The sequence below is a fragment of the Ambystoma mexicanum genome, chromosome 3p (genome assembly GCF_040938575.1).
Source record: "Ambystoma mexicanum isolate Mex_15411 chromosome 3p, UKY_AmexF1_1, whole genome shotgun sequence".
Classification (NCBI taxonomy): Eukaryota; Metazoa; Chordata; class Amphibia; order Caudata; family Ambystomatidae; genus Ambystoma; species Ambystoma mexicanum.
Genome location: NC_090925.1, coordinates 217,098,518 through 217,116,554, shown reverse-complemented (window position 1 = coordinate 217,116,554; position 18,037 = coordinate 217,098,518). Strand labels below are relative to the sequence as shown.

Genomic DNA, 18,037 nt, shown 5'->3' with positions numbered 1-18,037 from the left:
GTTGCCCACACCTAGCCACTATGTTGCCCACACCTAGCCACTGTGTTGCCTATATCTAGCCACTGTGTTGCCTATATCTAGCCACTGTGTTGCCCACACCTAGCCATTGTGTTGCCCACACCTAGCCACTGTGTTGCCTATACCTAGCCACTGTGTTGCCCACACCTAGCCACTGTGTTGCCCACATCTAGCCACTGTGCTGCCTATATCTAGCCACTGTGTTGCCTATACCTAGCCATTGTGTTGCCCATATCTAGCCACTGTGTTGCTTATACCTAGACAAAATTGATTGTTGCTCTGTGCCCTAAACTGATAGCTTACTGCTGCCCTGTGCCCATCCTTCATGTCCAACATCACACACCCACCCTCCGCACTCATCCCCCCAAACCCTTCCTTCCTTCCTTCTTCACCAAACCCACAGATCACAAACCCAGCACACCCCTGACACACCCTAGAGCTACCAACTCTAGAAATCAAATACTAGGCCTCCGCTCCAGATCCTCACCGCAAACCCCACTAGCCAAAATTGAAAACAAACTTACCTCGGAACACCACAAACTGACCACTACCAAGAAGGCAGCCAAAGGGCAGAATCCCACCCCCACTGCCACGCCCAGACTTACAATGTGCATTAATTAATGCCAGATCCCTCCCTGCGCACGCTACAGAAATTCATGACCTTCTAACCAACCTCGACCTTGACATTCTCGACCATCACCGAAACCTGGCTACACAATGCCGCTGGCCCTGCCATTTCCCTAGCTATCCCATCAGGATACTCCATCCTTAGACAGGACAGAACACTGTCCACAGGTGGAGGAGTAGCCCTCATAGTCAAAGATCACCTAGAAACAAGACAACTTTCCTCCAAATTAGGGAAGAACATAGACTCTCTATCGGCCAAGATCGCACTTTCTCCTAATACAACCATCACCTTTAATCTAGTATATCGCCCGCCAGGCCCAATACTGGACTTTCAGGACAACCTCTCACATCTACTAGGGGAAAACCTTAAAACAACTACCAAAACTATTCTTTTAGGAGATCTCAACCTGGGACTCCACGACCAGAAAGATAGACCCTCCACTACACTAGCACAAGCTCTCCAAGAAATGGGCTTTGAACAAAAAGTACTCCAGCCTACCCACAACAAAGGACGTACTCTTGACTGGATAGCTGACCACAACTGTGGTATCGACATCAGCTCCATCACACCTACCCCATGGTCCGACCACTTTCTCATTCATTTCCTCATCCCTACACCTAACAACTCGGTAAAAAAATTCAAGCCAGCACCTCCAGCCTTAGCCAGAAGCGGCAAGAATCTCACAAAAGAAAATATCTCCCCCTACCTTGACACCCTCACTAACCTCCCTGCCACATCAGACCCAGCTGCACTGGCGGACATCTACAAATCCACCATTAGTACTGCCATAGATATCATCGCCCCTCTACAAAAGAAAAAATCTAAAAATACCAAACACTCCAATACTTGGTTCTCAGCAGAACTAAAAGAATTACGAACCAAAAAACGCAAAGCCCTAAACCTATGGCAAAGTGCGCCCAACGCATCCTCACTATCCTCCTACAAATCACTGGCCACCCAATACAAAAAAAAGTATCATAGCAGCCAAAGCCACGTCCTACAATGAAAGAATCTCCAACGCCACCTCAGAATCCAAAGAGCTCTTCGCCATCTTCAAGGAACTATCCACACCGGCCACCAAGTCTCAAGAGATTGTCAGGGACCAAGCCTGGTGTAACACCATACAGTCCACCCTCTTGAATAAAATTGAACTCCTCCAAGCAAAAATCCTAGACCATCACAAAAATCTCACTCAGCACATTCTATCAGCCTCCCTTACTGAAACAGTGACTGAGAACAAAAAGACTAATCTCATTACACCATTCAAATTTAGAGAAGTCTCAGAAAAAGAGGTAGTCGATATCGTTAACAGAATCAAACCTTCCAACTGTAAAGGCGACACCTGCCCCGCTAAACTAGTCAAAGACTGCGTAGAAACGTTAGCACCATTTCTTAAAACCTTCATAAATGCATCCTTCAACACTAACTCTTTCCCAACCAGCTTAAAAGAAGCCTGGGTGCGCCCTCTTCTCAAAAAACCCACTCTACATCCCGAAAACGCTAACAACTATAGACCCATCACAACCGTTCCCTTCCTGCTCAAGATCCTCGACAAAGTTGCCTACACACAACTACAGCAATACCTGGAAGAAAATCGCATTTTAGGAAAAAGGCGATCAGGTTTCCGCCCGGGACATGGGACCGAATCGGCCCTACTAGATCTCAAAATCCAACTAAATGACATCATGGACAAAGGCAAACCAGCACTCCGGCTCCTGCTAGACCTATCTGCTGCCTTTGACCTGGTCAATCACGACATTCTAGGCACGCAACTCAAAAATGAAGCACACTTCTCGCCAGAAGCCATCTCCTGGGTCAAATCATTCCTCGAGGGTCGACTTATGAAAGTGCGAGTGCTACCCCCACCACTATCCACTGCGGCGTCCCACAAGGGTCCTGCACTGCCCCCACCTTATACAACATCTTCACCCTCCCACTGTTCAAAGATTTGGACCGTCGTCACATAGCCTACACCAACTATGCTGACGACACACAGGTCCTGCTCCCTCTTACAGGGGTTTATGAACAAGACGCAGCAGCATTAACCAAGATCTATACAGCCATCCAAACCTGGATGGCAGCCAACGGCCTCTGCTTAAACGGGGACAAAACAGAGATCCTACTAGTTGGCACCAAAGAAACACTAAACAAACTCCCACCACGGTACAAATCCTTTAACATAGATAACTCCACCATCACAGACTCCACTGCAGTAAAAACACTAGGAGTATACCTTGACTCCACTCTCTCTATGACGCGGCAAGTAAATGCCATAGCCTCCTCTGCTGCACTTACCACTAAGGTAATCAACGCCGTTAAACCCTTCCTATCCACCAAAAACTGCCTGGCCGTAGCCAGAGCCACAGTAGGTACCAAACTGGACTACTGCAATGCTCTCTTCTTGGGCACGTCGGCACAAAACCTAAAAAAAATGCAAGTCATACAAAACAATGCGCTAAGAGCAGCCCTAAGCATCCCTAAAAGGTAGCACATCTCCCAAGCCAGAAAAGAATCCCACTGGCTACCAATAAAAGAACGTATACTATTCAAATCCATGGCCATCACCCACAGATGCCTCTCCGCCAAGGCTCCGCCCTATCTCTCTGAAAGAATCACCCTCAATACATCCACTAGAACCACTAGGTCACACATGACTAACCAGACCTATGTACCCACTTTCAAAAGAAGCAAAGCCGGAGGGTCTAGCTTTCAACACCTAGCACCCAAAAACTGGAACGCACTCCCCACCGCTTTAAGGAACGAAAATTCATACCATGCCTTCCGCAGATTACTCAAAACCACGCTGTTTAACTAACCTCTCCTCCCCACCCCACCTATCCTACTGTTTTACCACAACTGTATGTAAATAAGCACAATTGTATGCAAATATGCAAATATGATCTGCATTGTATCTATATATACACCAGGTATGCCTGTAACAAGTAAGACTGCTTTCAGCGCCACGATGCCCTTGGGCAGATGTGCGCTATACAAATCCAAATAAATAAATAAAAATAAATAAATAAAGCACTTAAGCGTAAGTGCTATATAATAACACATCATTATCATTTGGTCTTGCTTGCATCCACACTCATTTTGGTTAAATGGGCCTATACACACCGATATTAAGGAGGCATATGGCAGTCAATTCTTGTCTGAAATGTATATCACATTACAGTAATATTGTAACCATATTTTGTAGTGTACTTAGGAACAATGCTATGTGATGCCTCTTCCTGTTTTATGAAGGGGTGAAAGGTCGTCTTCAATCGCTTCCTGTGATGTCACTTCGGGGTGGGGCCAAATTACATCACTTCCTGTGATGTCATCAGAGGTCAAGGGTCGTGTGGTGTCACTTCCGTTACCTCTGGCATTTTGATGAAATTATGTCCCTGCTTAATTCCCCAGTTAAGATGAAGAAGGTGGAACATTAACTTCAGAATTGCAAGCCTGGTTTATTAACCCTACAAGAGACACACATTCGATAGGTAAAAAATGAAACTCAGACATTTCTCCTACATATTGCAATCCAACACATCCAACAAAACTAGTGGGGTACTTATATCTTTTGCGGACAACGTGGCATTTAAGGTATTGAACTTGAAAGACGTTGAGAGGGGCAGCTTCCTATTTGTATACGGTCAAGTAGGCCACACTCAACTCACTATAGCATCACTACATGCCCCAAACTCGTGACAGGATAGATCGTGATGCAGGTTCTTAGAGAGCTGGGAGATGTTGCAGAAGGGGAAATGATTCTGACGTGAGATTTTAACCTAAACTGGTCCACGGCCCTCGATAGGACTGGAGAAGGAGTAAGAGGTTTTGGGATTCGGCCTAAATGACTGATCAAGGCAATGGATAGGATGCACCTCAGAGACACCGGGATAATGTTACATGAGCAGGAACGAGAATACAACTTTTTCTCCGGAGTGCACCATACGTTCTCCAGAATAGATTATATTTGGATGACTCCCAAACTAATGGGGTCCATCGCTATTTTGAATCATGTTCCGGTTAATGTCAGGTTTCATCTCCCGCTTAGAACTAGCAGGCTGAGGAGGTGGAGCTTTCTCAAAGCACTTCTCAAAGACCCGATTTTGATTAAGGAAACAAGGTGGGAAATTATGACTTACTTTGCGGATTATTCTCCGGCTCTCACATCACTAGGAACCACATGGGATGCAGTCATCAGAGGGGAACTATCCCTCTAAAATCTCAAAGGGAAAAACAGTGGAGGGGATTAGAACAGACCCTTGAGGAAGAAATGAGGGATAGGGGGAAGGCCACTGAGGAATGCCCCACTAAAGCTAACACCAAGGCTTACAGGGGGACAGCAGACCAGCTGGAGCTTTTACGGACTAAAAGGGCAGAGAAAGTCCTCCTAGGGACGAAACATCTTTATTATGCCAAGGGGAAGAAACCTGGCAAGAGCTCTGCACAAAAGGAAAGCATCAAGAGTGATTGGGTAGTTGGTGGATGAGGAGTGTGCAAAGACCACTCAAACTGAGGTATTTGCTGCTAAATTTGCTGAATACTGTACAGCATTTTAGGCCTCCGATTCGCCCCAAGTGCTTCCCAAATGGAGTATTTAAACAAATTTGCATCCCCCACAAATAACCTTAGACGACAAGGAAAAGCTGTAAACTGACATATCCTATGGGAGGCGCTTGCAGTAATTGCAAAGTTACTGATCACAAAATCTCTGTGTCGGGATGACTTTCCTTCCTTGTTTTATAAAACATTCAAAGAAGTGCTGGCACCCATATTAGTCAGTCTCTACAATTCATTCCGGTCCGAAGCAAGGATTAGACCATCAATGGAGGAAGCACACATTATCATTATTCACAAACCACAAAAAGATCCAACTAAATGTGGATCATATTGTCCTATGGCATTGATAAACATTGATGCTAAAATGTGCACTAAACGTCTGGTCAACAGATTAGAGGGTTTCCTACCAGGACTCACAGAAAAGGATCAGTCAAGCTTTGTATGCAGACTAAAGACTTTTGATAACATCAAAGGAGCCAACCAGTTTATAGAAAAATCCCATAATACCAATACCCTGGTGATCCTCCTCTCCTTAGACGCTGAAAAGCATTCAACCATGTCGAATGGTCCTTTCTCTTTGCAATTCTGGAGTGGATGTGATTTTGGGAGGGTTTCCTAAGAAAAGGGCCAACTACGTTACTTTATCAGCCAGGCTGGTAATTAATGAGAATCTCTCAGATAGGATCATGCCTCAGAGAGGAACAAAACAAGGTTGCACCCTTTAACCACTTCTCTTCACTCTATATACAGAGCCCCCTCTGATCAGATTGAGAGAGGTAGGCAATGTTGAAGGAATACCCTTTGGTGTATGAGGTCATAAGATTATGGCTTTCGCAGATGACATGCTCCTAGGCTTGTTGGACCCGCCCAGCTCCTTAAGGGCAGTTCAGAAAGAATTAGAGCTATATCAAGGGGTGGCGGACTGAAGATTAACTTTGGCAAACACGAGATTCTTAATCTGAGCCTGCAAGGGCAAGACCTTCAAGAAGTGATGGACAGTTCTCCTTTTAGATGGCAGGATAAGGAAATCCTATACCTTAGAATTACGCTTACCAAGTCAGTAGACTCCCATTTTGCAGCCAACTATACTTCCCTCCTTCAGGACATTAAGAAAGATTTCCACAGATGGAGGCCATTGACTATACCCTGACTGGGAACAACAGTGATGAAAAAAATGGCGATCCTCTCACAACTACTCTATTTTTTGCAAGCCCTACCAATCCAACTTCCAACTTCCCAATGACTTCTCCAAAGAACTATTAAAAATATCCTGTAACTTAGTCTGGAAAAATTAGAGACCTAGAATATCTCACACGGTTTTAGTGACCCCTAGGGACAAAGGAGGATTGTCCGTCCCAAATTTCTGAGTATACTATGAAGCGGCTCAAATTAGGGGCATCAGGGAATGGCTCCACGTTGACACCAACAAAACATGGGGTGAAATGGATAGGGCAATCGTGGGAATCCCCCTAGATGAGTAACCATGGCTTCCTAAAATAGACAGGCCCAAAGCCAAATAACGAAACTGGTGAATGACACTTGAGAGGACCTTACCAGGAAATACAACATATCTATTTTTCCCTCCCTGTTTACTCCACTATTTAAGAATCCTCAATTCACACCAGGCCTTGAGAAACCAATCTTTATAAAATGTCAGGAAGCAGGCTGCAAATGAGTAAGGGACTTGTTTTTGGGTCCTAATGCACAATTGTTTATGAATTGTAAAGCGGCTTTCCAACTAACGGAACAGAACCGCCATCAGTACGATCAGCTTAGACACTGGGTTTCCAATACTGGCATAAAGGCGGCTGCTGCTAGGTATTTTATGCCATTGGAGAAATTTGTTCTAACCTAGTCAGGCTCCACTCCTCCAACCTCATCTTTGTATGCCTTGCTACTAGAGGGGTCCCCAGAAGACACTTTACAATACATCACACAATGGGAATCTATTAGCACACAAGACACCACCAAAGAACTGTGGGAATGGTTATGGAAGGGCATTCCGAAATTAGCAAAAGTCATTCACATTAGGGACATATGGTACAAGGTTATGCTAAAATGGTACTACACTCCTAGACTTCACATAATGTTTGTACTGACTTTGCCCAATTACTGGCAGCACTGCACGGTCTGGGGGTACTGGCAGCCTGTCTTGTGGTCCTGTCCGAAACATAAGGAATTTTGGGACAAATTGCAATTAAAGAGGGAGACATGAATGTAGCCCTTGTTGCACCTATGCCACCCACATCTCGATGGCAGAGAAATGAAAGGTGTATATCATTCTTGGCCCCATCCTCACCATCACCGATGTACCGCAGATGTGAGCAACGCTATTCGCTCAAACAGCCATTTAGACCCTATCTTGATGATGTCACTAAAGAAATACGTTTGCAGTCAATGGAACAGGTAGACTGACTGTGACCATGCAAAAGCTGATGACATCACGACTGAAACTATGGCACAGATGCGTTAGGCATGAAGACATTCTGCATGAAGCTATACAGACACTTAGATTAAATTGCACACAGACACGAAGAACATGCTTATGACCCATTTAGATGATGGACACACTCTTGCTATGCAGTAACTGCAAGTTGCTCAATAATACATATAAACTGCTTGCTGACGCTGAACGTAACTAACATGAGCGGCCATGTAAATCAAGATGGAAGCACAACCTCATTGAAATGAATGGAAGGCACTGAAAGGGCTTGAGAATACAGAGAGAAACCCGACATGCTGATTTCACAGAGACGCGTAGACCAGGCTGTCAGTGCAGCCAGCGTGCATATTCTTACCAAGGACAGAGAGGGAGAGAAAGTTTCACATTAGCAGAAGAGATAGGACGCCTGCTTGTGTAAAAGCTGAACACCCTCAGAAATGAAAGCAGGAAAATCAATTGTATGGTCCCTATACACGTAACTTAAAGCTGAAAGACAAAGCCTATTCATTTGAGCAAGACAGGGACCTTTGTTCACATCCAATCGAAGACAAGATGATACAAAATTAATGCCAGGTTCAAAGCCTAATGTTCTGTTTCAAGGCCTGGAGGATCAGAGATTCCTCACCTTACAATACGATCTGTAATGCAAAGGTTTTTCGGCCCGCCTACCAAATACAATTGCTTTCTATCTTCTAGGAATGTGGCTCCCGGGGCATACCTACCTCCCTAAAACAGACAGGAAAACAGCAGTGATTCTTTTGGCTGCATGGCTCCTCATTGTTCAGAATTTTATGATATATGATAGGTTATTTATAACGTGCTTAATACCCAGAGGTTTCTAAGCGTGGACCAGGGGATCGTACCTATGTTGCTCCGTGTCGTCTTGCTTCCAAGGCGAACATGCCCTTGAGCTATCCTCCTGAGACTTGGAAAAGTAACCGTATTCCTTCTGCCCATGATTGGATTCGGATGTTGTGAGAATTTGTGGCACTTGAGTGGATGACCTACGCACTCCAAAAGGATCATGCATCTTTTCATACAGAATAGGCGAATTTATTAACCTTCCTTAAGGATGATTATGTCCGCAATGATTAAGACTCTTGACAAAAGCTAAATTTAACATTCATATTGTATTCAATGAGTCCTGGGGGGGTGGGAGGGAAGTACAATGGGTTTGAAGTAGTCAATGTTGTGTTAATGAATGTATCTGTTTTTTTTGGTAGTTTGATGTAATGTGTTATGTGTATAATTCTAAAAGCAATAATGACAACGTTTACAAAATTATGCTCCATATTGTTATTTTTGTAATATGTGAAATGTTTTTATAAAAACTGTAACATAAATATAATATATGATTGAAATATAAATTAAGAAATGACAACCATATTCCTATTGTATGTAGTATTGTAACAGCCACAACACTTTAATTAAATAAACCAATAATGTAATGTTAAAAACTCATGTGCAGGTCGGATACAAGAATTCCTTAGACCCAGAATACAGCAATGAGAATTTCTGATCCATTTTGGTGCTCGTTTCAGCAATTGGGTTCAAGGAGCAGAGCAGCAATGCTGCTTGCTACCAATAAATACCAATATGCATGGGACGCTGATCTATCAATATATAAGAATACGCAAATGAAAGCACCCTTCTGATTTATTGCATCCAGAAAACATTAATGTCAGTTGATTCTTCTCCATCAGTTATTCTGCAGAGACTGCCTGTCCATTGTGCAATGCTACACAGATTGCCTGCCAACCAGTTCTGTGCCACCAATCCTTAATTATCAGTTACCATGCCACAAAATGCCTATCATATTCTATGCCATGGAAAGGCTGCCCATAAGTGACTGAGCAACGAAAAATCTGAAATGCCTATCGTGTTCTGTGCCATGGAATGCCTGCCTATCAATGCCTTTGCAGGTCACAATGCTCTTGGGCAAGGAGGCTGCTTGCCTACACATGAAGCTTTCCACCTGCCACAAAGCCCTTTAGTTTTTGTCCTCAATCTCCTAGCATACATTTATATCACCAGAGATGAGAAGATATGTGGTCAAGTGTCTAAAGGGCAGACTGTGATCAAAGGCCATTTTACAGAAAGTGTGTGACCGTGGACGAATACATTAATTTCACTGGGCTGCCATGTATAGGTTTTCTGCTATGGGGGCAGGAAGGCTGGACGCTGCGTATGGGTTTATGTTATGGGACGCAAAGAGGAGGAGGCCAGGTATTGGGTTTATGTTGTGGGGGTTGGGGAGACAAGATGGCATGTGTTGGTTTTGTGTTTGATGCTGGAGAGGCAGACGGCAGGGTATGTCTCTTTTACCAACTTGGATCACTTTTGACTCCTAGATCCTAACCAGGCCCCATGGCTCAGCTCTGGCTCGGCTCTCTCCATTAATTCTTTGGCTCCCCCGCCTCTAATGATAAACCCTGACACTCTCTCTGGGCCTCATCACGGGTTGGTTGGAGTGGTCAAAATGTGGTGGTAATGCTTTTACCACTGCATTACCGCCCCACCCAATCGTGAGTTTGGGTGGAAAGTTGGAGATGTACCTCCAGCTTTTAGCTGGAGGTCAATCTCCAGCTGTCCACCCATTTAGGCACTATTACCACTGGCACCATTACCGCTGGCGGTAATAGAGTCCTTTAAGCCCTATAGAATCATATGGACTCAAAAAGAAAAATGGGCATTAACAGTGCCACTGCAACTCGGGGTCTGGCACAAATTGTGCTAGCCCGAGTTGCAGTAACATTAATAGTATTGGGCGGTATGCCGGTGCATTTACCATCGGGATACCGTCCAACTTGTGATGATGCCCTCTCACTCTTGCACCCTCTTTCACTGTGAAATGACCAGGATAAGCATTGAGGTGGTAGCAAATGAAACAGTGAGGATGTGCAGGGAAAATGTGACTATGGTGAAACACTGCAGAGTATAGTCAGAAAGCCGGGACTCACAGAGAAAAAGCAAGTCCACTGTATTTTTCAGACAGCAATGCTTTTATGTTGGAAATGTGACAAATGTGAAATTAAAATGAATTTGGGGGAAATGCAATAGAGAGCACTTGGGCTCACTAAAGACTGTGCTTGAAAAAGCAACACAAATTAAATCTCTGCATGTCATATTGAGCACCGAACTTATGAAAGGAGCCAATATCCTGAAACCAAGAAGCAGAGCCGAGGAACCGCTGGTGACCTGCTGGAAGGTTTGTCACCCTGAGCACGCTGTTGTCCCGTTGGAGCCCCTGTTTCTGATCAAACCTAAAAGGTCTGCAAAGGTGCTCTGACCCATTGGAATATTGGGACTAACTATTCGCAGCACCTATAACTTAACCTGTAAGCAAGCCTTCTCAGAAGTGTTCCTGGACTAACCAGGGAACTGACCAGCTTGCATGGAACCTTTGCCCTGGAACTGCCACCGTCTCGAGTTGACACTTGAGCATTTGGAGACTGTAAACTCTGGGTATAAGGCACTGTGCCGCTGAGTTTCGTACACCTAGCATTCCTAGGTCTGGAATTGGGAGCGTACGCCTGAACCCGAGCATACGCGGTCACTGTGTCGCCCGGCTGTGGGGCCGAACTTTGTGGGTGCCTTGCTGCTGTGCCCCCCGTGCCCTCATACTCGCTGCAGCAGAATTGCACTGATCCCTTCATCAGGAATGGAGAAATCATCACTGTGCCGCCACAGAATCCTTCTTGGAACGCAGCCCATGAAAGCCGCAGAGCAGCGCACTGCAGGATCTGAACCTGGGACCGGAGTGGACTCCACTGCTGAAGTTTGGTCCGGAGTGCGCCGTGGGTCGCTGAGTACTTGAAACCCTTAATGATGGCCCCTGGCGCATCCATCCATTTTTACGCACGAGTGTCCCCTGAGGGCCACTCTTCTTTATTCAGGTAGCCTGTGCTAACAAGCTATTCCCAAATCTTGGATCCTGTTCTGCCCTCTTGGGGAGACCCTCCTTGAATAGTGGAAACGTATTCTTCACTGCATCACCCACCTTCCTGAGTCGCTACAGCCCCTGCAAGAGACCCCGTTTTGACTGAACCGCGCGATCGCTTGCACCAGCACCGAAAGTACTTTTGAGCACAAGGCTCCACTCATCTTAGGGATTGAACTGCCTCTCAGTTAGAGTTTGAAAAGTGAAGGACTGCCTAAACGATATTTGCACTGTATGCCCCGTTCTTTACAGGTTGTGGACCCTTACTATGTACTATCCCTTTAGGCCATGGGTGACTGTACATATGTTTAATAGTAGTGTTGTGTTGGTTTAGTTATTACTGCTGAGATTTGCTTTGTGTATGATTTAAAAGTCCTTTAATAAATGTACATGTATTTTTGATATATACACCTGACAGAGTAATTTGTAGTGTAATTTACTGTGTGGGCTCATTGTGGGCTTTCGATCACCCTCACCCCGCCTGAGACCTAGTCTTGACCGCTGCCAATGCAACCTTGATTGGTCTGGCTTGTCCAGAAGGTTACTCTGGTCCAAGAAACTAGGCTGACCTCCTGAACCACTGCCCACCAGGTCAGAGTTCAGAAATCCATCTTAAAAAGCACTGCTGACTGAAAGCAAGGAAGTGGTGTACAGAGCACAATTCATAAAAACAAACAAATGTCGAAATGTCCTATCAAAGAAGGAAACAAAGGAATAGGAGTGAAAACCGAATTGTTTAAAAATATTTAAAACTGAAAAGCTATAGTAACAGTGCAAGGATAATATTCTGGCGTCTAAGTTGAGCAATTACATACAGTCAGAAGGAGAAGCCATCTTTAAAAAATACCCTTAGTGCTCTTCTAAAAGTAATCTGCGATATCACTTTTAATTTTTTCTGTGTTGATGCTTCTTTGACTTCAGGAGAGCCCCCTCCACCCATGCAGCCATGAAGAGGCCCCCTCTCTCCCCACTGCTACTCCCCCTCACCCTGGCTCGTGTAACACTCCAAGAAAGTCTTGAAGTGATGGAAGAGGGCAAGGGGGAGAAAACCATGGGCCCGACCAGTGTGATTTGTGAAAGGCAGGGGGTACTTTACACACTTGCGTCAAGTCGCATACTCACCCTCCGACCGGCCTCGTTGTTATGCAGATTCATAAGGGCCCGACTGGAAAAGACCCCGCGGCTCCTCTCAGGGTTGTCTACGAAGCTCTGAGAGAAGGCAATGCCATAGGAGAGGTTATCCGAGCAGCCGGACCACTGGAAGCCTAGAGGGGGGTTAAAGTGGAGAGTCAGTCACTCATGAGCCTATCAACCGCGTCCCCATCGTCGGACCCTCCCCTGAGGATGTATAGAGGATTTCATTCACTGCACTGTGTATGCCTTCCTTTTCTGGGCATATACAGAGGGTTAAAGCTTCTGCCACTCTCGTGCCCTCCCCTGAAGATCCAGACAGGACTTCATTCCCAGCACTGTGTGTGCCTTGTAAAGCCGGGCATATGGAGAGGGTTAAAGCCCCCAGCGACCTTAGTCCCTACAATGAGGATTGTCTTTTTATGTATTAAGTGTAGTTGGTTAAAACTTCAACCTTAATACATATTGTTTTTTTGTTGGTTTTATTGGTCTATTTCAAACCTTTCATACAAGCAACAGATCAATTAAACTTTCCATAGATTTATGTACATGAAAAGAAACAAACTAAAAATAGAGAGAAAAAAGGAAAGAAAAGCAAAAAGGGAACAGAACAAGGAAAGAAAAGAAAAATCCATAAAATATTAATCTCCAGAGCCAACCATTAAGTACCTAGACAAGCAACATCTCATATTGTTACATAGCAATAGCATTTATCGTAATATAATCACATAGAACCATAATATTCACAAGTGCATATAAATATACACTATATTCTTCAGTTCTCTTAATACATCACTCGAATTAATATCTATAAAAAAATAAATCTTACAAATAAAAAGACCCCTCATCATATAATACTAATAAGAGCGACCCTTGCGTTATCTAATCCACAATTCGCTGCTAATCTTTTGCCACGTCATATTAGCGTCGTACAACATTACATTTGACTGCGCACATAGAGCGGTAGCCCCGAATTGATCTCCAGGAAAGCTTTTCACCCTGTTCATCCTCCACAGGGGCGCCAGGGCCTGGCATTGTGTAAGGGCAGGTCTGGTATAGTCATGTGCGGCCGCCTTGCATAGCCGCCATTTTCTTTCTGCCCTTGGAACGCCTTCCCCAGCTCCCATCATCACACGGGGCGGCAGAGCGACATTGTAAACCGGCGCAGGTTTTCATCGATGGTGTTGTCCTTATATAACCGTTGGGTTTCAGGCAGGGAATGAGTGCTGGGCGAATTCTATATGTGTTTTTTTTCTCGTGCAAATGAGTCAACGATCCCATAGGCGTGATTTATTAATCAACGTTTTCCTGACCATGTCGATGCCTTTGTCAAAGTGGTCCCCCATCGACCATGGTTCATGAAACTGTGAGTAAGATGTGAATAGTGCGCTCATAGCATGGGACTTATGTACCATCAGGAGTGTGCCAGCCCAGCTGCATATCGTTTTGCCGCCATCAGTGATTATGTTATACTTAAGCACACTACTATTTACTTTAAGCATAGTAGTCAGTGGCAAACTCCAAACGTATATCTTCTATAGGTGCACACGAAAGGGAGTCCAACATTTCACCTTCACGATTGACGATTTATAGGGGACTTTGCACTTGCCCGATCTGAATGGCACAAGGTCTAGTAAAATCGTTTGTCTTGTCCTCCCTCTGCTCTCCCTCCCTTGTTGCCCCTAGAAACACTTGTGTACAGGCGCGCTATAAATGACATATCATATATATCATATACATATCATATTCCCAGCTGTGTGTGTGTGTGTTCCTCTAGTGGACATATAGAGAGGGTTTAGCTCCTCATCACCCTAAGTCCTTCCCCTGAGGTTTCCGAGAGGGCTAAGTGGGTGCCTTCCTATACTGGACATATAGAGAGGGTTTAGTTCCTCATCACCCTCAGTCCTTCCCCTGAGGATTCAGAGAGGACTTAATTCCTAGCCACCTAGCCGTGTGTATGCCTTCCACTACTGGACATATACAGAGTGTTTAGTTTCTCTGCACTCCCAGGCCCTCCCCTAAGGATTCAGAGAGGGCTTCATTCCCAGCACTGTGTGTGCCTTCCACTACTGGACATATAGAGTGTTTAATTCCTCAGCACTCCCGGGCCCTCCCCTGAGGATTCAGCAAGGACTTAATTCCCAGTACTGTGTGTGCCTTCCACTACTGGACTTATACAGAGTGTTTAGTTCCTCAGCACTCCCATGCCCTCCCCGGAGGATTTAGACAGGGCTTGGTGTTGTGTGCCTTCCTCTGTGTGACATATAGAGAGTGTTTCATTCCTCAGCACCCTCAGTTCCTCCCCTGAGGATTCAGAGAGGTCTTCATTACCAGCAGTGTGTGTGCCTTCCTCTACTAGACATATACAGCGGGTTTAATTCCTCTGCGCTCTCAGGTCCTCCCCTGAGGATTCAGAGAGGGTGTAATTCCCAGCACTTTGTGTGCCTTCCTCTACTGGACCTATACAGAGGGTTTAAACCCTCAGCACTCTCAGGCTTTCGCCTGAGGATTCAGAGAGGATTTCACTCCCAGCACTGTGTGTGCCTCTCACTACTGGATATATAGAGAGGGTTTAATTCCTCTGCACTCTCAGGCCTTCCCCTGAGGATTTATAGAGAACTTCATTCCCAGCACTGTGTATGCCCTCATTTACTGGGCACATAGGGAAGTTTTAAGTCTTCATCACTCTTACGCCCTCTCCTGAGTATTTACAGAGGGCTCCTAGGGTGTGCTCCTTTCCTAAGGCTCAGCCCTCTCCTGGAATATACAGAGGCTTCAGTTCCTAGCCATGTTTAAGGTATGTGCAAAGGGCCTCGGTCCTAACACTGGCAGTCCCTTCCCTTTTCCCAGGTGCATACCAAGGGCTTAGATACGAAGTGCGTGGGCGCCTAAAAACATTTGTGTACAGGCGCGGTGTAAATGCTATATCATATCGTTATGGAGTGAAAAGGTATTTTTTATAAAATCGAACGGAAAAAAAAAAGACAGATTTAGAAAGACCGCTCTCTTAATTGTGGAAAACCTGAGGGTCTTTCCCTCCCTACTCCAGGAGGATCTTCTGCACAGATGGCCAGGGGAGGGCCATTGCTATTGCATCCCGACCCTGGGGGTGGACGAGCGGGGGAGGATCACCTGGGTGGAGGGTTCTTTGGGCTTGGGGAGAGATTGCCCGAAAGCGACACATGGTACCCCCTTTTGCCAATAGCCTCCTACCCGACCTTCGCTCATATTACATGACTGTGGACTGTCCCCTTTTCCCTTTGACATAACCTGCCCGCTCTGTTAAAACATGGCAAAATCCAACAGAGGCACTTTTTCATTTCTATCAATGTCCCATTAACAAGAACTGGCAAAGTCAGGCACTGAATAGAGAATGAGCACACCTGAGGACTGTTTGCACACCACAGGTGTATTAAAGGAGTGAGCCAGAGAAACAGAATGAGCAAGCCGCAGCCCGAGGAGGTATACAATTTGGAGAACGAGAGCACAGGTGAACTGAGATGCCCAGAGAACCCAAGACCTGCTGGGGGAGAACGGAGGGCCGAGATGCTGGGAGCTTATGGTCTAAAAAGGGCTAAAAAGGGCTAACTAAAGCGTGGCGAGGGATCTGTGTCTCCAAGGAGCCAGAAGGGGATTAAGTGCACAGCTATTCTCCAGAGTGAAGTTTGTGTATTGGTGTTCAGTATCCTGGTCCAGAGAAGCCACCCAGGAGTGTTGGAGGGGCTGGCAAGGAGGTCTTGGTCTTCAGTCAATGAGACCACAACAGTGAAATTAAAGAAATCACAACCGGGGAGTTCAAAGCCAGAGGGGATCCCAGTTGATAGAGGCAAAGCACGAGGGATAAAATGCTGCAAAAAGTAAGAAAATTACAAGGACGAGAGTAGGATAAGAAGTACACTGAAGAGGAAAGCTTTGATTGCCTGTTGTGAATGTTGAAAGACGAGGGAAACAAAGTAGCAAATGTTTGCGTGTACGTTAACATGTGGTGAAAGGAGCTCTAGTGAACAGAGACATTGTGTACAGGAGTGAAGTTCACAGAGAGAGTGAATAAGGAAGCAAGTGAAGGAGGCTATGCTTGAAGAAAACAGCTTGCTGAGACTCCGTGAAAACTTGGTGATTAATCGTAAAAAGGTGCCGGGGGCACGATATTGAGAAAAGCTGAAGTTGAACTGTAAAAAGGTGCCGCAGCCACTCTGATGAAAGTAAGCCAAGATTTAACTGTAAAAAGGTGCCAGAGGCACGATGAGAAGACAAAGCTGAAAGAGAGGCCTAGGTATCAGATTGGTCCCACAGAGGGCCGAAAGTACTGTGTGTTCATCGAAAGTCTCTGATACGTTGAACTGCTGAATAACTGTGTGAGGAGAGCCAAGGTGTGAGAATGGTCCCGCCTGAGGCTGAGGAATACCAGGTGTTGTCAAAAGGCTCTGATACACCAATATGCCAACCTTTTGTGAACTGTGAAAGTCTTGTGAACTATTGATAAGTAACAGACTTCCTGAGGAGAAGTAACACAGAGGAATTGTTTCCTAAAGGAACTTTGAACTTGTGCAACCAGAACTGTTTGAACTTTGGAAAAAGAACTTCATGCAGTGCCTTTGAAAGCCAAGGAACGCATGCTGAATCCCAAGTGGCTCAAGACTTAGGGAAGGGAGCTTTGGACCAGCTCCAATACTATCCTGATCTTAATTTTGAATCACCCTTTTTATTTAGTCCAATCCCATGGACATTATTGTATTCACGTGTGTGAGGGCAAGCATAGACACATACACTTTTGTTTTGACTACTTGACTGACTTTGGAGTTATACTTTTGTTGATGGTTGAGACTAATCCCATTATAGACGTAGGGCAAGTTAGGCAGCCTCCAAACCCCTTTTATTTTATAAAATAAAGGTTTTCATGAACTTCAATCATTGTGTCTGTGTTTCTCCCATGATACCATGCCTGTCTCACAGAATGCACTGAGCAGTTTTTCTGAATCTAGCTGTCACGCCACTGCCGCACACGAGGGCGCGCAGGGTCTGAGAGGCTGATCAAGACGGGCAGAGAAGACCGAAGTGGGAAGAGAGGTAAGTGTGTGTGTGTGTGTTTGTGTATGTTAGTGTGGGCAGGGGGCGGGGGAAGGTGTATGAGTATTTGTGTATTTGTTATGGTATATTTACATGTGTTAGGGGTAGCATAGGGATGGAGGTGGAGGAGAGTGCAGGAATAATGGGAGGGGGGTTCAGGTGGTGAAACCCCCGTTTTCAGAGGTGAGAGGGCAAGGAGTGGGAAAAAAAGTGAAAATGCCAAATAAAGAAGGCCTCACCCAATCGATCAAACAAA

At 45.3% G+C, this 18,037-nt stretch overlaps 1 protein-coding gene across 1 annotated transcript in view; it reads right to left on the bottom strand.

Annotated features, from left to right (window-relative positions):
• The window catches only part of LOC138580277 (protein Wnt-4-like), a 135,462-nt gene that overhangs the window by 40,583 nt on the left and 76,842 nt on the right, over positions 1–18,037 (bottom strand). Inside the window, exon 4 of the mRNA XM_069650689.1 lies at positions 12,706–12,848. Within this exon, the coding sequence (XP_069506790.1) occupies positions 12,706–12,848 (143 nt within the window). The remainder of the gene's footprint in view (positions 1–12,705; positions 12,849–18,037) is intronic.